The 23,635-nt window shown below is 39.7% G+C and overlaps 1 protein-coding gene across 5 annotated transcripts in view; it reads left to right on the top strand.

Annotated features, from left to right (window-relative positions):
- Positions 1–3,170: 3,170 nt before the first annotated feature.
- usp9 (ubiquitin specific peptidase 9) overlaps positions 3,171–23,635 on the top strand; it is a 40,617-nt gene continuing 20,152 nt past the window's right edge. Inside the window, exons 1-18 of one of the 5 annotated variants that reach the window (XM_041950051.1) lie at positions 3,171–3,426; positions 8,317–8,585; positions 11,219–11,364; positions 11,881–11,960; positions 12,903–13,015; positions 15,174–15,392; positions 16,496–16,611; positions 16,763–17,014; positions 17,125–17,260; positions 17,360–17,512; positions 18,263–18,367; positions 18,551–18,757; positions 18,871–19,007; positions 20,336–20,374; positions 22,018–22,151; positions 22,278–22,368; positions 23,112–23,225; positions 23,333–23,561. In XM_041950051.1, the coding sequence (XP_041805985.1) occupies positions 8,484–8,585; positions 11,219–11,364; positions 11,881–11,960; positions 12,903–13,015; positions 15,174–15,392; positions 16,496–16,611; positions 16,763–17,014; positions 17,125–17,260; positions 17,360–17,512; positions 18,263–18,367; positions 18,551–18,757; positions 18,871–19,007; positions 20,336–20,374; positions 22,018–22,151; positions 22,278–22,368; positions 23,112–23,225; positions 23,333–23,561 (2,373 nt within the window). In that variant the 5' untranslated portion in view covers positions 3,171–3,426; positions 8,317–8,483. Of the gene's footprint in view, positions 3,427–3,448; positions 3,517–8,316; positions 8,586–11,218; positions 11,365–11,880; positions 11,961–12,902; positions 13,016–15,173; positions 15,393–16,495; positions 16,612–16,762; positions 17,015–17,124; positions 17,261–17,359; positions 17,513–18,262; positions 18,368–18,550; positions 18,758–18,870; positions 19,008–20,335; positions 20,375–22,017; positions 22,152–22,277; positions 22,369–23,111; positions 23,226–23,332; positions 23,562–23,635 lie in introns of those variants that run through there. The other 4 variants (XM_041950053.1, XM_041950052.1, XM_041950054.1 and 1 more) reach the window with 4 other exon arrangements.

Below are 23,635 nucleotides of genomic sequence, written 5' to 3'. Positions count from 1 at the left end.
TTAGCCGCCATCTTTGATGTCGGCAATCCGTACCGTAGACCGGTGGGCTGGAAAACCCAGACCAGAGCCCTGAGGAGCGAGAGCCATGAGTGGCTCTTCGTTACGCCTGCTGGTTAATCAATCGATTGATTTTTTTCAGTTTGTAGAAAAATCGTAAAAAATAGTGAGAAATTCCGCCACAACTACCCAGATCCTAGAGTGACACGTTTGTTTTGTCCAATAGCGCAAACCTCATTATATTGAATTATTATATTAGCAAATGTGTGAAGGTGGAGCCATAAAATGTGTTTGCATGAAAATTTAATGAAGTGATTATGATTATATTGTTGCCAATACATTTTCCGCCTGTCAGTTAATCAACTAAACACTTAATCTGTGCATTTTCCTTGTTTTGTGGACAAAAAAATAATAATTTGCAAAGTAACCAGTAGCTAAAGCTGTCAAGTAGGTTAATTCTAGTGAAGAAAAAAAATGCAATATTTCTCTCTGAAATGTCATTAGGTAGAATTGGAAGTAGAAAGTAGCATGAAAGAAAGATTTATGTAAGTAGTTCTACCTAAAATTCGTACTGAAGAACTACACTTGAGTAACTATAGTTAGTTACATTCCACCACTGATGTGCAGAGTTAACCAACGTGGTAAAAATTGCAGTATGGGTAATCAGTATGACAAAGCTAGAGAGAGACTGCAAAATATGGATCACTGAAGACGTTAAGCAACTTCCTGGTGCCACCCAAACCCATGAGACCTGAACCACCTGACATCCTCTCTACCATGGACACCTGGAAGAGGACAGACTACAAAAACACACAAGAGGCAAAGCTCAAGTCCACTATTCACACAGATGTTCATAACCCCTATTTGAAATAGACTATAAACAACACAATCTAATAGGCCACTACCCATTTAAACCCCCAGCCCTGATGAGTGCAGCTTTTGAGAGGCATCTTTCTGCCCTCTGTAATTGTATGTTATCTTGATCAAATCTACCTTGAAAAGCATTTTAATAAATTGATTTAATTAATGGCTTTGGAGGTTTGAATATATTAATCATTCTTGTTTCTACCAGCAGTTTGATTAGAGGTGAAAGTTGATCTGTATTTCAACTTACTGCTATATCTCCCCACTTACAGGCAGCTAAACCCCTCTCAGTAGGACCCCTTTGTGAATCAGGCATCCTGAAAATAATGAAGATAATGAATTTCAGTTCTGCTAAGGAGCTCCTACTTTAGACCAAGGCAAATCACAGTCAGAGCACAAAGAACCTAATGTAGGATGCGGGGGGGCTAAGTGACTTGTCCACTGGATTACTCTATAGCTGCTATTGGCCTTGTTTTTGCTGTTTCATCAGAGGAGTAGCTCTGGAGATGTAAGGAGATCAATTGCCTTCTTGTTTAGTATTTCCCATAATCCTTCTATGTAGAGTTTCCATTTGAAAGAGATGTAGAGGACACACTATAGAGAAACATAAATGATTTGCAAATAGATGGGAAAGACTCATATAGTCATACCACAATTTGTTCTGTATTTTCTATTATCTGATTTACTAACTTCCTTCGTCACATTTTGGAAATATGATCTTAGTGGTGTATTTGGTCAGAATTATGTCTGCAGGACATCGTGTATAAAACTGTCACTTTAACAGACACATGAAGGCAAGAATGCTATAAACTCATCTCTGAAATTGTTCCTATAGGCAAAGAAAGGCTGACAAACAATGTAAAAGTATGTAAAAATTACTCTAAGAAGCAGATTTTGAATTCATATGCAAGTAAAATAAAATATTATATATATTATATATTACCCCAATACTGCCATGTGAACTGGTTCTGAAATAAATGTGCCCCTTAAAGTCTAATTCCAGTCAGCTTCACTGTAGCTATAGAGTATCTATTCAACTCTTTACATTGTAATAGAATCACTACAAATAGTACAACCCCTCCCATCATTATTTGGCTGCCCACAATCTAAACTGAATCCAAACATTACAGATGAAATAGTGTATATTGTGGTGTTTCTATTTTTCTGGTCAGTGTATTTTCAATAATAAGGTGGCTCTCTGTTGAGCAGCTGAGTAATTAGAGTGCAGTAACGCAAGTGAGGGGCGACTCCTTTATATTCTAGGCACTTGGCTGACTCTCATCCAAAGCATTGCATTGATTACGAGCTGGGTAATTTGTTTAAGGACATGCACGTGAGGTCCATTTGATTAATGAGGGAAACAATCCTGTGAGATTTGTTCTCTGTTTATTATAGGTGGTCTCAGAAAGCAAATGATAAAACTAGCAAGGAGCAAATACCTGACAGTCCTTATAGAAGCATGTGGCCATAACCATGGCTGAATTACCACGCGGGCAATGCAGGCTCCACACCCCCAAGTCCCCTTCAAAACCCCACGTTCACTCTCTGGCAATTGGAAATTTGAGAGAGCTGGAGGGAATATGGCAATGTGCACTACTACTAAAGCACAATATCAACTGGCATGATAAGGGCTACAGGGTGGGCTCTGCATTATTACCTCATTTTGATGCCCTGTTTCAGAATGTAGTTGTAAGAACACCTTTATTGCAGCTGATGGGGCACTAACATGGCCACATTAATGTGCATTTAATCACAGTACCACACAACAAATTTGGGTGTGTTTTGTTGCTTAACTTTAACCAAGGCTCAATCTGAACTTATTTGCACACAAACACAATTTTTCCACATGCAAGTTTTGGGAATGGGGTTCTATCGAGTTTAGCCCTGGCCTGTATTTATTCCCTGCCTGATAGGTGCTTAAATGTCACTTCGAGTGTACAGGTGAATTTGTCTACGTTCTGTTATTTTTGACTTTAATGAAAACATGATATATTTTATGACCACCCCGTGCGATAGGAGGCGATACACTCCCATGCGTGAGGTTCCTCGGTTTTTTTTCGCTCGGTTTTAACCAAACTACGGTTTGGATATTGCTACTGGAACCGGAGTCATTTATCAGAATTGAGACGGGGTTTTATGCCCTTTCCATTCAACGGGTGTTGTGCTTGCTGAGCTGCTGTTCGTTGCGGTGCAAACTAGCTCATAAACAACGCTAACTGTTTGGAGTTCACACAGTCGTCTGGCCTGTTTTACTGAGCAGCGTTTGTGTCCGACTGTGCTTCCGCCATGTTGAACTGATTCAAGTTGTGAGTGACTGCTGGGACCGAAGTGACAAGCCCCAGAAATCGGACTAGATAGAGTTAGGGGGCTGTTACCGCGCCGGTGACGCAGGAAAAACACCCAGAACCAGAGGAAAAAACGTAGGAATTAGATCTTTCTAGTAACAGGTTTTTGTCCAGCGAAACTGTCACCGATATAGGCCACGTTTATGTAATATACGACGACACCATCGTTCAAGGCTGGACGTAGCCCGTGAATAGAGGGGGAAGTCATATCAAATTCCTGGTGAGTTGTTAGCTAACTAGCTCGGTACGATGGCTGGTGATTGTTAGCTGGCTACTGCTAGTATTAGCGTCAGCTGGTGGTGGATGCAAGGTAACATTACTGCATTTGGTTTACGTGTGTTATACATTAGCAGGTGAGGTTTTCTCTGTTAGCTAGTGCTTACTGCATCTTTGACAATGTCAGCGCGATTAAACTGCAATTCATGGTCTTAACAGTACGTGTAGTCTGATTAGCTTATCCCGCTAGATACACTTACTCCAAGCTAGCGCTAGCTACCCGCAAACATTACTGAACACTGTCTACAGACTGAGAAGGAACATTTCCTTTAAAACGTCTCATGTTTACAAGTCACTGAAATCTAGTTATCCTCTACACACATTTTTTTTATATTTCATTAATACTAGTTTTATGAAAGCCACATTTCCGTTAACATTTTTTTTTATCTCTTGTGCCTCCAAAATCTTATTTTCAGTTTCTTTTAGCAAGTTATAACTTGGCGTTAGACGATACGGGGCAGAACACTCACTCACTAAATTTCAGGAAATAGACGACTCCCCTGTCACTAACATATTTTACGCTATCTAAGATAGCTAGCTGGGTTGCCTTATTTTGAATACTGAAATGGCTGCAAAGTGACGCTAAGCTCAATGGCAGAGTTAGTTTAATAGATGGGAAAACAAGTTAGTTGTCGAGCCATATCAGCAAGCCGCTTGTCAAAATAGGAACGTTAACGGTAGCTAAATGCACGTAGGATAGCTAGCACTAACTAGCTAGGACAGCTAACATTAACTGTTTATCTAGATTGCTCCTCGTTAGCACGTTAGCACGACCGATGTTCATTGTAAATGGCGTTACAGGAACATGGTTGATTAACAATAACGCCGGGGAAAGTGATGTTAGATCGATATTGATTTTAGTTATTAACCAAATTCTCTGTGTGCTTCAGCTCCTCTGTTATGTAGAAAAGGCTTGCTTGGGCAATCATAATGTCAGGCCCGACCGAATAATGAGGCCTGCGTGTCTCAGCGCAATGGGCTTTGGACGACAAGGCCATCACTACTCTGTGGTCTGGGCGGATCGCTTTGCAGGCTAACCTAACGTTAGTTGCCGCAGCAAGCTAGCAGCAGGCGTTAACTAACTAAACCACCAGCTGTTAACGGTTGTTGACGGCGCGTTTGTAGTGATAGTTACGTAATGTCACCGTGTACTTTATATGCATTTTGACTGTCTAATTTGGAAGATATTCCAAGTAACACACGTAATGTTACATGGCCGATTTCCCCGTCTATAGGATATATTTGTATTAATAACACTATTAGCTAGTGTTAACGTCTCAAAGCCGGTTCAGTCCAAAAGGCCGCACTTGCACCTAGCTTAGCGCCTGTCCTAATAGTCCCTGTTGTTACCCTGTGTCTGACTATTTTGACACTGTTGATAAAACATAACATGTTTTTCGTGCGTCATGAAAATAACCCACCTTATCCCCCCACCCCATTAGTAAATTGCTTGCAACTGAGTGGTAGTAGCTTTATATACATGTTGTGACATTTCGTTCTCAGCATGCCAGATTTTGCCTATAATAATGACTGTAGTGTGGTGTCTGCAGAGACAGTTGCAACCCAGATTGCTGATGCTGAAGCAGATGCCACTGGCCACCTGTAAGATAGGAAATAGTAAAGTTTCACTACCCTTAGATTAAGGAAAAACTAACACTAGATAAACCAATCATGCGTTTTAACTGTTGACTGTTTCACCCAGTTCATATCTCAATAAGGAATGAACTAAACAAATTCATGGTCACCAAAATCAGCCACTTTAGGACACCCATGTTAACTTATTATAAGGCACATGCTTGCTAGACATACTTTAACATTTTTCATCATTCTACTACAAGAGGGCAGAACAGCTGCACTTATGGTTCCTAATGATGTTTATATTTTCATGTTGTGGGTTGTTTTATTTATATTTCATTTTTGTATAATGTGCATTCAACATTCTACTTTAATTCTGTTCTCATTTCTGGTCATTTGCTGATCTGGTAAACAATTGATGTTTCTGAGCATAAGACTGTGGATGGGATTTAAGAAAAATTGCGATCATAATGACTCATGGACTCCAGTTTGTTAGAGCTTGGTTTTACAACCGACTTCACATTGTCATTGCCAGCTTCACAGAAATTTTCAGTTGGTTAAACAGTCTTGCCTTATCTATTGTTTTTTTCTTTCTAAACACCATCAAATCATGTTCCCTTAACTTTATGATGCCCTGCCCCTCATTTACTTTGATCACAGGAAAAGCTGTGGAAGAGGGTACTGGCTTCCATGCCAGTTTAGAAAACGTGCATAACCCTTTCCTATGTTGAATTGGAAAATATGCTTTAAACAGCATTCACTCTGAACCAGCATATAGCCTAAATGTTAATTTTAGTGACCTAAAGCTTGAAAGGTGTGGTGTTGATTGCCTTGACAGAAGTGCAGAATATAATTGGCAGTCAACATATTGTATCCTATCTGGTCACAGTGTATTTGGAAATTGTGTATCTTCCAGGATTTGCTTTGATTTTTAATAACTGTGTGTGGTTAGTCAGTGGTTAGTCTTGGGCATTGTAAGAAACGGGGAGTAATAAATAACCCGTAATTGCTTATTTTGTAATATTAAACTTAAGCTTTTCTGCTACTGATATGAAGGCATGTGCGCTAACATGTTGGTACCAAATGTCACAGCATTTCATTCGTAGTTATTATACATTTATCCTGGCCAAAAATATATTTTTATACACGTGGCTGCCACTCTTTTAAAACATTATTAACAGATTCCAATAGTCTTATTTCTGCACCTTTTTGGATGCTTATTAATAATTACATTGCACTCACTCAAGTTAATTACTGATGTCTGGTAGTGTCTTGACATCACCAGAAAGAAGTCAGACAGGGCAAGACATGCAATTAGACAATCATGCAGGGTTTTTCTTTTAAGATAATTTTTGGCATCTTGCCTTTATTTGATAGTCATAGTGTGTACATTGACAAGAAGCATGGGGTGATAGAGGCAGGGGTATGACATGCAACAACAAACTGTGATTCCAATTCCAGTATTTGGTTGGATATAACAAGCATTACAAAGATGTTGCTTTGGGTTCTTGGTAATTGTGACAGCATTTCTCACTATTTTCAGAATTTTACAAAAAATAATCATTCGATTAATGGAGAAAATTAACATATTAATTCCTAATGAAAATAATCATTAATTATAGTCCTATACAGGAACGTTCAAACTGAGCTCTACCTCAACATACTATAGCAGTAAAATCCTGCTTCTGTGTTAATACATCAGCGATAACCTAATGATATAGTAGTGCTATAACAGTCAGGGTGGCAGTTTTTCTGCATTGAGTACTGAAGAACTTGCTTCATGCCATTAGGGCATAAATTACTATACTCAGCCGTAATATGGCTATTTAAGTGTAATAGTTACAAAAAAGCTCATGCAAGTTTTAAACAAATCTCTAGACAAACATATTTGGACTAGAAATTGAATGCAAATGGTATTACCCAAACTGCCTGTGGTAAACATCTTTTGCAGTTTACAGGCCAACTTACGGGCTTAACTTTGACCTGCAGTATTTACCACAGTTTTGCTATGCAGCAAGGGAATATTACATACCTCCAAATAAAGTGGGTTAGATCATCTGGCTGAGCTGCTGGCTTGTTTGAAACCATCTGACTGCTTGGGAGTCTTGACCCATCAAACCGTAGCATGCAGCAATGTCATCATTTCCCAGATCACAGTAGTTCACTTGATGAGCACAATTTTATGATAATCGATACAAATAATGGCCAAAACAGCAATAAATAAATAAATCAGGTTGCAATTGACTGAGTCAGTGAAGACCAAGGTAATCAGAAAAAGTATGACAGCGTTCAGAGATTGTTCTGAGGTGTCTAATTATTGTGCCCATTATCTCTTCTCACAACTTAGCACACAGTTTATCAAGCACAGATCAGAATTTGATGATATGCATTGCTGATGACTTAGTCTATATTATTTCAATACAATGGTCAAAAAGCACTTAAAATAAGTGTAAAACTGGGTTTTCACTTCACAGTACATCATAGATGCTTGCTTCCCACCATACACACCTGAGGTTATATTTGTATGTCTGCCCTTGCACAAATATGAGACAGTGTTGTTGACTGTGATGGGACTTAAGATGGATTCAGGCAGACAGTAGCCTACTACTAAGTAAGCTACCAATCATACCAATGTTGTTTTTGGGCGGGTTGTTAGCACAATGAGACAGAATTTCAGGATAAATATGACTTTTGTGGTGTATCAGAGTTTGCTATGTGCCAGGGGCTGGCCAAAGTTTAAGCCAACCAGTTTTGCAGCTGCTGTGACAAAAAAATTTGGCGGGACAAGAGATGCAATAAGTTTGGGATAGCATAGTTTTTGTTTGACAAGGTGGGCTGATAGTGACACACGCCACTACAGTGTTTCTGGTTTTGCAAGTTTTTAAGATATATAACAAATTTCAGTTATCGATTGCATGTGGGAGACATATCAAGAATTGTATATGTAAGATGACGCAGTTGTCATGACTCAGAAACAGAGCTTTGGTTGGCACTGGATACTCTGAATCTAATTTAAATCAGTGACACCTATCAGCCCTCCAAAGACTGACTGGAGCATCCTAATTCATAATACATTAAATTGGTTATTGATCACAAAACTTTTGTGAGGCAGCTTGAAAGAAAAAGTGATTCACAACAAGATGAATTAGGTGGTAATTTCTGCAGATTATGACCACCTAGCCTCTTTTGCTTGTGTGGTACAAGTAACTTTACTAACCTGCTGATAATTCTGACCTTTACTCCCTCTTCCCTGTTTCAGGTTATGCAATGGTCTCAGCGGCACATCCAGATCTCCAGGTGCTTGTGTCCCTCTCTGGTGTGTTCGGGCTCTCTTCCCCCTGCTCTACAGCTGAGGTGGCTGTGATTTCCCTCCTGGCCAGCGCTCCCTAAGAGGCCAAGATTGCCAAGATCTGCCCTGTGGCGAGCATGACGGCCACCACGCGTGGCTCTCCGGTGGGGGGCAATGACAGTCAGGGCCAGGGCCAGGCACCTGATGCTCAGAGCCAACCCCCACTGCCACAGAACCAGGTCAGCATCATTTTTCTAGCTAATACTTAACATTGAACCTTTACTTTCTGTCTGTCAATGCACCTACTGTATTTTGTCCTTTATGTTGAATATTTTTGATATTTTCTGCCTATGGCTGGCTACTGCTTTCTTGTATGTATAATCTTGTATTTGAATTGATGATATGTGTCACACATCCTTTCTGACAGTAGACACATGTAATTAAATTAACCTCTGGAGGGAGAATGAACGGAGTGTGTTTTGAAAGCTCTTTTTTTGTTAGTCCAGACACTGCAGCACAGTTTTTTTTTGAACAGATATTGCTCGTACCTAGCCACACACAGATGCCAAAGGGGACAAAAAGGGAGGGGAGGAGGGAGCGGAAAAGAGGGAGAAAGTGAAGGCAAGGCATCAATGAACAGAGCCTCCTGAGTGATGGATAAAGGATGTGTGTGTGTGTGTGTGCACGCACACATGCGTGTGTGTGCGGGCCTGTGTTGGTTAGAGATGAGCCGTGGTGAGACGTGAGAGGCAAGCTGCCTATGTAGGTCAGCCAAGCAGAAGGAGCCTTCACCACACACCCCCACATTTCATTTTTCTCAGTTGTGCATCTCTCTCGATTATGTGTATCCCTCTTTTACTCTCTCATACACAGCTGCTCACACCACCGCTGATGTTCATACACACTCGTTAGATCAGTAAAGAAGGGAATGGTCACGTGCTTAAATGCACATTTATAGAGGCACATCGCTGCCTTGGTTTGTCAAACACTCTTCTGTCCAAAATTTCTTTTTGACAGTGCAGTAACAGAGATACACCCACGTACTAACACATTTATAATTCTAACATAACCTTGTCAGCCCTCACTTTTTGTTCCTGTAGGTAGATAAGTATGAAAAGAGCATTTCCCTGTATGCCAAATACTATGATATTATGACGTGAATGGCTCTGTGGAAAGGCATTTCAGGAGAGACACCTGCTTCTTTATACCTACATGCATATGCACTTGGTGACCAGAACAATGGAAACCCTACCCTATAGAGGAAGTAGGCCTTGGCTTTCCATTGGTATATGTCACCATAGAAACAGGTGTATACGATATAACAGCAAGTGAAGTTCCACTCTTGCTTTGCAGGTGAAGAAGTGAGTTCCATGTGGATCTTGCACTTTCTTTGTTTGACTGAATTGTTGATTGATAAGTATTAGTTACATTACTTATTTCTGATTTTTGTTTGAATGCTCTGAGTACACTAATGATCAAAATGCCCCAATGCGCTCCATCAAAACAGCAGTGCAGTTGCACAGCTTGTTTGTGAGTGACCAAGTGAGCACACAAATGAATTAAAGAACAGCCTGCAGTTTCAGTTAATGATAAGACAACAATGTCTTAAAAAGTGGTTGCTGTGCCACTATGTCAGCATTTTTCCACATGTGTTAAAATGATACTGTTGGTTAAACACTGCATTTGAACTTGATGTCTGGTCATGCTGGAGATGAAACAAAGCTGTCAGTCCCTTTTTTGGTCTTGTCCTTCTTTATAGCTAAGTCACATTTTATCAATATTGTAAATTGACACAAAATCAAAAGAATGCAACGCTGCCTTGTGCTTTAATACAATCCTGATAATAAAAAGGTTGGGACGCTGTATAAGCAATAAAATAGAATGCGATGATTTGCAAATCCTTTTTAACATATACTCAACTGAAAATGGTACAAAGACAATATATTTAATGTTTTACCTGACCAGCTTCATTGATTTTTGTAAATATCTGCTTATTCTGAATTTGATGCCAGCAACACACTTCAAGTTGGGACAGGAGCAACAAAGACTGGGAAGGTTGTGGAATGCTCCAAAAACGTCTGTTTGTATCATTCCACAGGTAAACAGTGGAAATGGGTCATGATTTTCAAACAGTCATTAAATTATAAAAAAAAAATCTTCTGGTCTGGTCTTACTTACAAAATGCTATTTTTGATTGAAATGACCATCCCTATTAAATAGGTTAATTTTCAACAGGTGATAGTGTCATGATTGGGTATGAAAGGGACATCTTTCAAAAACACAGTTGTTGACAAGCGAGGATGGAGCGAGGTTCACCTCTTTGTGAGACACATGCTTGTATAAAGGATGTTACTACATGGGCTCAGGAACACTTTAGAAATCTGTTGTCAGTAAACACAGTTTGTTTGCAAATGATTGCATCCTGTTTTTATTTACATTTTGCACAGCGTCCCAACTTCTAGAATCAGGTTTTTACACATGCCATATAACCATGACATTCAGCCAGGAACCTTTGTTCCATGCCATGACCCTTGCTTGCTCACTCACCATGTGTTTCTGGTTTTCTGTCTCTAAACTGTCTTAATATAAAAAAAAATAAAACCCCAAAAACCCCAAAACAAACAGATTGCAGATAGTTTTGGTGACAACATGGCTATTACCGTATCTCTATCTTATTTTTATATCTGTGCAAGATTCTGATGGATTGAATGTAGTCAGTTGCACTACTGCTTGGAATTTGTTTTTTGAAGTACTTTTGTTTTGATGCCTGGTCTGACATAGTATACTGTGTACTATACTGTAAAATTTTGGGTAAATGTTACATCCGCATAGATCAATAGGCTATGATTGTCATTGTCTGTGGTTTTTCTAGACATCATCTCCTAACTCATCTAATGAGAACTCTCCAGTGAGCCCACCAGATGAGCAGGGCCAGGGGGATGGTCCCCCTCAGCTGGAGGAGGAGGAGCCCGCCTTCCCCCACACTGACCTAGCCAAGCTGGATGACATGATCAACAGGTATCCATTCACTTTCCTACACGGAGACTGCATCATCAGTCACTCCTAATTCAGCAAGTGAGCTCTAAACCTGTTATTGGAAATATTGCTCTGCTGCGCTATTAGTCAAAAACTGCACAGGGCACCTTTTAAGTGACTTTCACTGAAGATTTGCTTGTAAAGTTGAGAGTCAAAAGGCAAATTGCTCTGAGCGAAAGCTGTGACACTTTCTAAAATCACAGTATGATCACCATGTACAATACGATCATTAGCAGTATTATGCAGTTCAGTCAGAGAGTTTGTGACGGGCATAAATTCGTCTACATGTGACTTTGTAGGTGCCCTTTAAGATTGGCTTCCCATCCAGTCTGAACACATCACAACAGTCACACACACAGACAAGGTTTTCAACAGGGTAAACTGAGTTCCTTGGGGTGGGGTACAGGTAGACATTATCCATGCAACATCCATGCCTTTTACATGTGTATGGTGGTTTGTCTGTTGATTCTTTTTTTTTATTATTTGTTTTACTCCCAGGCCTCGTTGGGTCGTTCCAGTTTTGCCAAAAGGGGAGTTAGAAGTCCTCTTGGAAGCTGCTATAGACCTGAGTAAAAAAGGTAGGAATATACAAAACGTTCTTTTGTGTCTAAAGAGATGCTTTGTAGCATCTTGAAGGCTGATCATGTGCCAATTGTTCATCATCACATTTTCAACTGTAGAAAATAGGGCTACTGCCAACCATTTTGTTTCATTTTTAATCTGTCAAGTATTTTTTAAATTATTTAATTAACGCTGATTATAGTTTAGACCATAGTCTAAAAAATAGAAAATAGTGAGTAATGAAACGTGTGGTTTCTGTTACTCACCACTACCTACTGTCCAAAAGATTTTCAGTTTACATTGACATAAAGCGGAAAGCAACAAGTGTTCAAATTTGAGAAGTTGGAACAGCAAATGCTTGTATTTAAAAAAATAAATGAGAATTTTCTCAATTGAATAATAGATTAATGATAGAACATTTCACCACTAAAATCAAAGCAATCACAACATATGATTCTTTTCTCTGTACTAGGGCTGTGAAAATTGACCAAAATGATGTTCAGTTATTCCTTCTGAAAAAACACAGGTTCATACCATTCGAGAATATATACAACAAAAGACATAATACTTGTATATTTATTTCAACATAAACATGTCTTTTAAAAGATGTACATAACCTACATATTGCAGAATAAACAAATGATTCAATTATTTGCTCGTATCAGCTTGACCTTATTTACATTTTCAATCAATGAAAGTTTCCAGTTGGTTTAGGTCCGCGTGTCCTGGAAGATTTTCACCGACAAACAGGAGAAATTCATCTTATTAAACTCAACAGGGCTCAGAAAGTAGCCAGAGTTTTAAACCAACAGCAGAATTTCCCGTACCTAGGCCATTCGTAAACTGAAACCTTTATAAATGAATCTTAATGTAAGGACAGTTAAAGACAATTGAATACAATTCTCTGCACATTATATATGAATGGAATGGTATTATGTGATGGATGTTTTCCTTTGCAGGACTGGATGTGAAGTGTGAGGCATGTCAGAGGTTTTTCAGAGATGGTCTGACCATCTCCTTCACAAAGATCCTGACAGATGAGGCAGTCAGTGGCTGGAAGTTTGAGATTCATGTGAGTTTTCATTGTTGCATTGTTTTTTGGTACTGAAAAAATGTGCTTCTGTAAATATGTAGGATTTAGTGGCATCTAGCATTGAGTTTGCAGGTTCCAAACAACTGAATTTTCATTTCTGCCAGTAGATCCTCCAAAATCCTACACACTGGACATTTTAGCGGAGGAGTTAGTTCTAGCATAAATAATCAACCCATAATACATTTACAACTTAAGTTTTTGTGAAAGGAAATATGTCTGGTGTATGTAAGGTATATACAAGCTCAATTTTAGAGGTAAAGACTTCCCTGATAAAGGATGTCCATCTTTGAAATTTGACCCCAATTTCAGCTCCCACAGAACTACTCTGTGGTGGTTTAAATGGAAGGGATCAAATGTGTTATAAAAGGCTGATAAAAAACTCTATTATTGTCAGGTGGCATGACTCAGCATAGTCGTCTTAGATTTATTTATTCTTTTTTCCATCTTTAACCTTCTCTTATTAGAATCTTGCATTGTTCAGATTGAGTCTTGCATGTAAATTGAGTTTTTGGTTTGGTTTACAAAGAGCTGAGGCAAAGAGGCAATGCCAGCAGTGATCAATGATCTTTTTGTTGGAAGTAGCTGAGGCTGGCTGTTCTGTTGTATTAGGGAGATTGATCTCTTGAACCTTTTCACGGTAAACCAGTGAGACAGACAAGGACTTAAAGGACCAAATGTCTTTGTTTCTTCTGTCACCCTTAAAATAATTGTTGACTTTCATGTCATGATGCTGCTTTTATTCTCATCTGGAGGCAACCAGATTCTTGTCAACCACATGACTGACATCTCTGAAAGACCTTTGGATTGCTACGACGAGTCAGTCTCATATTGATTACTCATGTCAAATTCCTTCAGATCTGGGAACCAGTCAGGAGTCATGCACAAGGGGCAGCTGATATGTCATTTTAGGATTAGCAGGCAAACCTTTTTTTGTGTGTGGAAATAGTTTTCACATCAAACATGCTGATAGGGGTGCACGATAAGTATCAGGCCAATAACAGGAAATTATGACGTCATTCCAATAAGCCCGATATCATGACCAATAGCCCCGATAACATCTATATTTTCGTCAGCACAGCAGTGCCTCGCTCCCACTATGAGACCCGAATGGCCTGCAGTGAATGCTGCGTTCAAGTGACGTAACTCAGTCATAATTTTGGTAGTTGCTGACTTGAATTGATATTTGCAGTATTTATCCACATGTTACGCATAAAAAATAGAAATATGAACTTAAAAAGGCCAAAGAACAACTAGCAAATGAGGGAACGGGGGAATTAACGTTACACCGTGAATGCAGCATGCGGCACAGCATGCTCACGAAAATAGAGTTTAGACTTCATCAGAGTTTCCGAAGAAGACAGTTCACTGGTTATTATTAACAAATGTTCCAAGCGAGTTCCACGAGGAGGGAGAAATAGCACAAGCTGTAATACTTCAAACCTGATCAGCCACCTGAAACATAGCCATCGCTTCGACGGAGTTTGGAAAGCGTATGAGGACGCCCAGGCTGCTAAAGATGCTAACAAGATGCTTAGCAAGGCAGCCGCAAAGAAGCCACAGGGACTAACACACTTTTTGAAAAATCCAAGAAATTTGCCAAAGATGACCCACGGGCTGCGGTTATTGAAGATTTAATCATGGACATGATGCCGCTTGACTTACAATGGAGTGCACTTTTTCAGTTTGTTTACATCGACAAGTGCATGTATTTGCATCAGTTCAAGGGGCCTTTATTTTTTATATCAAGTATTGCACCTTATTTAAATTGATGTGAGATATCAAATAGGTTTCTTTGCTGAGCTGAAAGTTATCGGTTTTAGAAAAGTTATCGTGCATCCCTACATGCTGATGATGTCAGATGCCAGTACAGCCACCAAAATGTAAGCCTTAGGACTAAAACATAAGAATTGACCAGTAGTCTTGTTTTAGTAGTTAAGTCTGTGGTAGATGCTTGACTGCAGGACAACAGAGCAGAACCCATGAATAATATAGTATTTCTCATATTTCCACGTACAGTGTATTTATTGTAATGTATCATGTGTCTATGTGTGGATTTTCAGGTAAAAATGCAAGGTTAATGGTAGTAAACCATTGTGTCATAAATTCATATTTTCTACCCTCAAACCTTGTTTCACAGAGGTGCATCATCAATAACACACACCGGTTGGTGGAGCTGTGTGTGGCCAAGCTCTCTCAGGACTGGTTCCCTCTACTGGAGCTGCTGGCCATGGCCACCAACCCTCACTGCAAGTTCCACATCTACAATGGCACACGGCCCTCTGAGACTGTCCCCGCTGGAGCACAGCTGGCCGACGATGAGCTCTTCGCCCGACCACCAGACCCACGCTCTCCTAAGGTGAATCACCACTGTAACAGCCAAACATGTATGCTTGATATAAGGTTCAACAAGTTTTGAAGTCAGTCATAGACTCATTCTTCCTTTCAGCTTGCCAGCTTTGAACTGTCCTTAGAACAGACCTTTTTGTAATGTGCCCTTCATTCTGTGATCAGACTCAGAATGTCTGTTTTCCACTTTTGATAGTATAGACTGTGTATGATACTGCTCATTTATTTCTCTTTAGGATAAATGGTTGGGCTGTAGAAAATTAAAAATCATCTTGTCAGGGACAGTCATTTTGAAAAAAGGCTGTTTTCTTCCTCCAGAGGACAGTTGGCCTGTCTTTCTTCCGCCTAGACGGAATGCATAGAGTGGCATTTTAGTCTCACCCTAAGGGCCCTTTATGAAACAAAGAGAATCCCTCTCTGGAGTGGCCTGATAATGAAAAATATGGCACTCACAGTCCATAAGACACTTAGGGCTTGTCTCAGAAAGCAGATTGTATGAAAGAGAAGGTGGATACACCAGAGAATAGGAATTTTACAGTGAAAGAGTGATGAATACGGCGTGGGCATGGGGTCAGTATGAACAGCACTGCAGCACTGCTCGCCTGTCTGCCTCTGTTGGCAGGGGCCCAGGTCTACTTAGGGTTCCACAGTCCAACTATTAAGTCAGATTTGCTCCTGTTTGTGTATTAGGATTGAAATCTAATCTGTAATGCCTACATATTAAACTACATTGTACAACTTTTTAACATCCTAAAGTTATTTGTTTGCTTAAAAGAAGCAGTTAAATATCTGGTCAGATAGACCAGCTGTTTGATGCCTCTCCCAGCCCCCCTCTAATGCTGTGTCTGTACCTCAAAGCCTTGGATCTCTTTTTCAAACGAGGAAAAAAAATCAGAAAATACTGTTTTTCAAGTTTGTATTTGTGGACTTAGTTGGAGGATAAAAATAAGGAAATGTTTACATTTATGTTAGGAAATTAATGTCAGTTATAATCCCAACATGAAATCTCTTCTAAATGGACATGGAGGACAGTTTGTGAAACCATCTCCCAGTTAACAGATTAAGGTAATTTCTTCAATGTGTTTTTCTCTTGTTTTTTTTCTTTCTTTACAGGGCTGGTTGGTGGACTTAATAAACAAATTTGGCACGTTAAACGGGTTTCAAATGTTGCACGATCGCTTCATGAGCGGCCAAGCACTGAACGTCCAGATCATCGCTGCACTTATCAAGTGAGGCTGCTATTTAATGAAAATGCACAGTATTCTCCAACATGTCAATGGGCTTTCTTAACATTTTATGGGCTTGCAAAGTACTATGTCTGTGTGATGTTGATGTTCTTACAAGTTTGTGTGAGCTGACTTTGTGTTCTCTGTGTTACAGGCCTTTTGGCCAGTGTTATGAGTTCCTCACATTGCACACGGTAAAGAAGTACTTCCTTCCAGTCATCGAGATGGTTCCTCAGTTTCTAGAGAATCTCACAGATGAGGAGCTGAAGAAAGAGGCCAAGAATGAAGCCAAAAACGACGCACTGTCCATGATAATCAAGTCTCTGAAGAATCTGGCTTCTCGTGTACCAGGGCAGGAGGAGACCGTTAAGAATTTAGAGATTTTTAGGTTAAAAATGATTCTTAGGTGAGTGTCATCTTATCAGAGTAAGGACAATGTCAGTGCAATTATCGTTATACTCTACACATTTAGTATGTTTTCATGTTAATTAAATAACCTCTCTTTTTTGTCACCAGGTTATTGCAAATTTCTTCTTTTAATGGCAAAATGAATGCACTAAATGAAGTGAACAAGGTGATCTCCAGCGTGTCCTACTACACTCATCGGCATAACCCTGAGGAGGAGGAATGGCTGACGGCAGAGCGCATGGCGGTAAGATCAGCTCAGCCCTTAACTTTTGTACGTTGTATCAATGATATCTCTGTATCTGAAGTCCACTTCTGCTTTCTGTGTCTCCTTATTCTACCTCAGGAGTGGATCCAACAGAACCATATCCTGTCCATTGTGCTGAGGGACAGTTTGCACCAGCCGCAGTATGTAGAGAAACTGGAGAAGATCCTTCGCTTTGTTATCAAAGAGAAAGCTCTTACAATGCAGGATCTGGACAACATCTGGGCTGCACAGGTACACTGCAACTTTTTTTTATAGAAGTGAGCAGCAAACATTGCAAACAATTATCAGTCACCAGTTGTGTTTTTAGACTTATCCTCAGTGTCTGCTTTTCATTTTCCCAGACAATGAGCTGATACCATTAGTGTTACTGACCATGCCAATACAGGTTGTGCCTGCATGGTGTGATCACAGCATGCACTGCTGTGGATTTGGCTCTAGTCCTATGTAGAGTAAAAATGGAGTAGGGACTTCTGGTACAACCTAACCTACTTCCAAGCTGCATGGAGAAGGGAAATAGTCTGAAGAGGTCAAAATTAGTAGTAGTAGTATAAAGAAAGACTTAACTGTGCCACCAACACTTTTCAAGTTGGTCATTGGGGTCAGATGAGGCCTCCATCACATGACCCTGATAAAAAGCCAAAGCGTTCATCTCACAAAGTGTTCTGTATGCTACAGGTGTTGCTGGAGTTTTGACCTTGCTACACCAAGACTAGAGCAAAATTACATTGAAATTAAAATGCAATTTTCTTGCCTTTGTTTGCAGAACAACATCCAAACAGAGTAGCATTACAAACCATGCCTCACTTCCCTTTAACAGAAACACAACTGCAGTTGTGCATTCCAAACAAAAAGTTGCCTGCTGCACAATGTGCAGGACCTCGCTGTTGATCTCCATTTGTGTGCACTGCAACTGAGACGTGGTAGACATTCTAGGTATTTTGTTAACCCAACAGTCGGGTTGTTGTATCTGTATATCTGCAGGCTGGTAAGCATGAGGCCATTGTGAAGAATGTTCATGACCTCCTGGCCAAGCTGGCGTGGGACTTCTCACCTGAGCAGCTTGATCACCTTTTTGACTGCTTCAAGGTGAGTAAGAGTTATATTAAGCAGACACTCAATCACAGATTATAACAGGGTTGTGCACATAATATACTATACCTTTTAATTGGGTCCTGACTTAATCACGCTACAGCTGAATTGTTGCATCACAACAACACAGTATTATATGCACTACCATAACATCTGGACTTGATTGTTGTTCTTGTGCAGGCAAGCTGGACCAATGCCAGCAAAAAGCAGCGTGAAAAACTGCTGGAACTTATCCGGCGCTTGGCTGAGGATGATAAGGATGGGGTGATGGCCCACAAGGTCCTCAACCTACTGTGGAACCTGGCACACAGCGATGATGTGCCTGTAGACATCATGGACCAGGCTCTTAGTGCTCACATCAAGATATTGGATTACAGTTGCTCCCAGGTACATGTTGGACTGTTGTTGATAAATATATTTCAAGGTGAATGGAATGCAAAATGACATATTGAGGGCTCATTTAACTCAAAAAACTGAGGATGTTTAATTTTCACTCACAGGACAGAGACACACAGAAGATTCAGTGGATAGATCGCTTCATAGAAGAGTTACGAACCAATGATAAATGGGTGATCCCTGCCCTGAAGCAAATCAGAGAAATTTGTAGCCTCTTTGGAGAAGCCCCTCAAAACCTTAGGTAAGGTCCATTTTGTATCAGAGAAACATGACCAGGACAAGTCTAATGTTGGCAAGTATGAAATCAGTCTTTGGTATTATTTTAAAGTGTTTTACTCTGAATTATTGATTGACTTTGCACATAATGCATGAACACCCATAAGAAAAGCAACAAGACACTTAAGATTCACACTTTTCACCATCTTATGTTCTTGGCATTTTGAGCTGAGGCATGTCAACTCCTATGCCTCGTGCCCGAGAGAGTGAATGACCCAGCAGTTAAGTGTCGTATCATTGCAAGATAACATCAGAATTGTCCTCTGCAACTCATCCCAGTGCACTAATTAACCAACAGGACTGGGCAGTACACACAAAATTTCCATTTCTACATTTCTTTCAAACTGTTAAATATGTCTCACTAAATCAAATTTCACTCCCAACCTCCTGATTTTATCTATTTCGGTATGATCTGAAAAAGTGCCCTGCTGTATGTGGCCTCGAGGCCCTTTTAATCAAGCATTACAGGTATTTGGCTGCTATTTCCTTATTAGGATGGTTTGGACCAAGGGATGCTCATTTTTCTTTTGACTTACTTAGTTGGCTTTGTTATACTGTAATAAAGTAAAGTCTATTATTGCAGTTCAAAGATGGCACAGGATAATGTTGATAAATTCAGTAAGTTAAGTCTGAACCTTAACTCAACAGCCATCCAGTTGAAATGCCCACTTCTGTTTACAGACTAGTCTGGTAGCTGGTAAAAGGTACTGTTTGTGTTTACATGAATATTTTTTTAAATCGTAGGCCTTTTTTTACAGCAGACATTTTGACTTATCGTAGCAGCAAAAGCACAGGTATTACTAATAACATTAGTTGACTCCATTCTATTCAAATGTCCCAGTAAGCCGTCAGACTGGGAACTAGCATGCACAAACCCAAAACCCAGAAGCCTGTGCAGCATAATGGAATTCAACCACCGTTAATTTTATTCTTTACGATTGTGTTTTTCCAACTGTGACATGTCAAATTGTCTCAATGAAAAAGGCCTATTTGCTATACATGTTGATAAGAGGCATAGGTTTAGCAAAATTCAACACCTATCCTGTGTTACGAGGATTTAAAATCGTAAGGGAACTGTAGTAGTTAAAAAAATAAAAAATTTTAACCAGGGACTACAGTGCGAGCAAACATGAGCATTAATTCAACATTACCATGGTGAATTTGTGAAATTATTGTAAGATTGATTTGAAATCATACTGTTTAGCATTAATCGTAAATTATTTATTTATGAAGTAGTGTTTTTTTTGTAGTCAATGTAGAAAATATGTAGTATACATGCCTGTTGTTTTTCAGAAAGAAAATGCCAATTAACATACAAACGAACTTAGCGGGGTAAGTTGAGAGCTAATTCCAGGGTTCTACCTATTTCTGTGTTACGTCAAGTCTAACTTTCTCTTTGACATGTTTATGATATATACTATATAAAATGTAAATGTCTGTCATGAATCCGCTTAAGCAATTCTTTCTTGGGTTTCATCTCAAATGACAGATTCCTCATCCAGTCTCCTGTTCAAGCCTTGCACATGTGTATTTCAGTCAAGCACGAGACAAGACTGATACAAGATACTTGTGTTCTCACTAATGGCTAAGCAATGAGCTCTACGTTTAGGGTTCTTGGGAACATTAAATTATACCTTCTCTGCTCTTGTTATAAACCTTGGCAACCCAGATGCTTATCCATCACATTCTTCGTTGCACTTGACCTTCGGTTTAAGAAATTGAAAATGCGGCCTGAAGAGAAACTAGATCTTAGATCAATGGGACTAAAAGCTGTGGTCACAATCATGCAATGTAAAATATGTCTAATGCAGCCGACTCTAATGAGTCATTAATGCTTAATAATGATAATCATTGATGATTGTCATTATGTTTATTGTCATTTGATTTCATTATTAAACAATTTGAATTAGACAGTTTCTTTAGACACATTATTTGTTCATATTAAATGCAGTTTCAAGTTAGATAAAATAAAGGTGTGGTTACTAAAAGCCATGTCCAAAACATTTGTGAGGTGTGGTTACCATGATATCTGAAAAGCAGACATCTTTGGGTAAACTCTGATAGGCATAATTTCTCCAGAGGCACTTTATGGGGCTTTCTGTGCAGTTTTTCAGGACTGAACGCAAGCCATAGTGCATACACAGAGTAGATCTTAAATCTAGACAGTTACACAACTAAATGAAAGGTCCTTTGAGATGGAGCCCCATTCTTCTTGATGCCAGCTCCTTTCAGCACAAATCACTTAATGCAAAATATCAGGGGTATTTCATGCCTTGAACCCACATATTCAAATTGATGCTAATCCTGTTCTCCTGCTTTTCATATGCATTTAATTGTAAATGCAATAAAATGTAATAACACTAGAATGTGTTTTGGTAATAGTTGTTCTATTCAGTGTAATCTAGCCAGTGCTAATAAGTAAACTGGAGTCATAGTGTAACTTCAGAATTTTAATAAATCTGAGCTTTAAAAAACAACAACAACAATGATTTGACATTATAATTCAAACAGATTTTAGTGTGTTCCAGATTCCCATGGGGCTCTTTTTAGTGAGGTGACTATCAAAGCTCAGCAATGGATTATAGGCTCTTTTGGTCCTTGAGTTTAGTTTTCGAATTAAAAATATAATTTTATGTGGAAAACAAGGCAGGAAATGGCCTTTATTGATATGACTTCTTCTGCTGGTTATTCTATACACTTTAGACACTATGCACATGCACACATGCGCGCACACACACACACACACACACACACACACACACACACACACCAATATACTAAAAGCTGCTTTCTCTATGTCTCAAGAAACAAATGAGGAATCAGTCATGCTATGTTTTTTTTTTTTAAATTAGAAGATGTGTTAATAAAAGTACAGTATGTAATGTTGGCTTTCTCACTTCAGTCTTGCTTACTTCCCGTTGGATTTCTGTTTTTGTCTCTCCTTACAACCTCTACTCCTGCTGTTCTCTCTTCAGTCAAACCCAGAGAAGTCCTCATGTGTTTTACCGCCATGACTTGATCAACCAGTTGCAGCATAACCACGCTCTAGTCACCCTAGTGGCTGAGAACCTCTCAGCCTACATGGAGACCATGAGGCAGTTCTCCAAAGGTACATTGTCACAGACAGAAATAGAACCCTGTGTTCGTCTGACATTTCATTTTCACAGGTATAGCTGTTGGCTCAGTGATGTGCACTGTTTGCAGTCTGGCTATGTGTGTTTGTGTGCTTTAACAGAAGAACAAGCTGAGTTTGACCCCCAGACGGTCAGGCCAGGAAGCCGCTACAGCCATGTCCAGGAGGTACAGGAACGACTCAACTTTCTGAGGTACAACATTGCCTTACATATCACAGTTGAACACATCAATTGAAAAAAGGTTCAGAGAACTCCACCTAAAAGCTGAGACAACAACTAGGAATGGAAGAAATGAAAATATAAAAACATAATTATCAAGCATTTTCTGCCTTACAGGTTGCTGTATTTTAAGTGTGTTGGCTCAGATCGGCTTTAATAAATTGCCAATGCTTTGCTACTAGATCCATCCAATTACTCTGATGCCCATTTGAAGACAAAGTGGGTCAGTTTTATGAAAGTAGCTCTGATTCACCAATAGCACAGAGAAAGTTGAGAAATACATTAATATGTAAACCAGAATAACAGTGTGAGATGATTAAAAAACTGTTGCCTTAGTACATGCTTGACAGTTCCTCTGTGGTTTCATATGTTACAATTTTCCATCTTTGTCAGAGTCTGAGGTAATGTTTATGCACTTAAATATATAATACACAGTTTAATGTAGATCCAATTTGTCACACTTGCACAAAACCCATGGGAGCTACACAGTCCATCCACAGTTGTGCCTGCCAGCCACTGAGCTGCTCAATTGAAGTAGCTTGTTCAAGGACAACAGTGGGTAATTAGGGAGGAGCAAGTGGTACCCAGTGAATTCAGCCCCACCATCAATTATGATGCAAGTCTGAGACCAACTACATGACCTTCACAAGCACATTTCTCTAACCGGCAGGTCCCAAGTGTCCACTATTGATTTTCTTTCTTTTCTTTTTTGCCAGGTTCCTGCTAAAAGATGGCCAGCTGTGGTTGTGTGCCCCTCAGGCCAAGCAAATCTGGAAGTGTTTGGCGGAGAATGCAGTGTTTCTCTGTGACCGTGAGGCCTGCTTCAAATGGTATTGTTTGATTTGATCTTCTGGCCTTCAGTTTAAATGAATTCCCTCAGACTTGTTAATCAACATGCTTCTGTTCTGAATACTGTTACTTTCCTGCCACCCAATAGGTACTCCAAGCTGATGGGTGATGAGCCAGACCTGGACCCAGACATCAATAAGGACTTCTTCGAGAACAACGTTCTGCAGTTGGACCCATCTCTGCTGACGGAGAATGGCATGAAGTGCTTTGAGAGGTTCTTCAAGGCTGTCAACTGCAGGGAGGGCAAGCTGGTAGCAAAACGCAGGGCCTACATGATGGATGACCTGGAACTAATAGGCTTGGACTACCTTTGGAGGGTGAGGAGATTTGTTGCAACAGGAACACATAGACAGATATTTTTATTATTTATATTTTTAGTTTATCTAGGAGG

Source organism: Chelmon rostratus, chromosome 13 (genome assembly GCF_017976325.1).
Source record: "Chelmon rostratus isolate fCheRos1 chromosome 13, fCheRos1.pri, whole genome shotgun sequence".
Taxonomy (NCBI): domain Eukaryota; kingdom Metazoa; phylum Chordata; class Actinopteri; order Chaetodontiformes; family Chaetodontidae; genus Chelmon; species Chelmon rostratus.
Note: the sequence above shows the minus strand (reverse complement) of the source record. Positions and strands in the feature narration are given on the sequence as shown.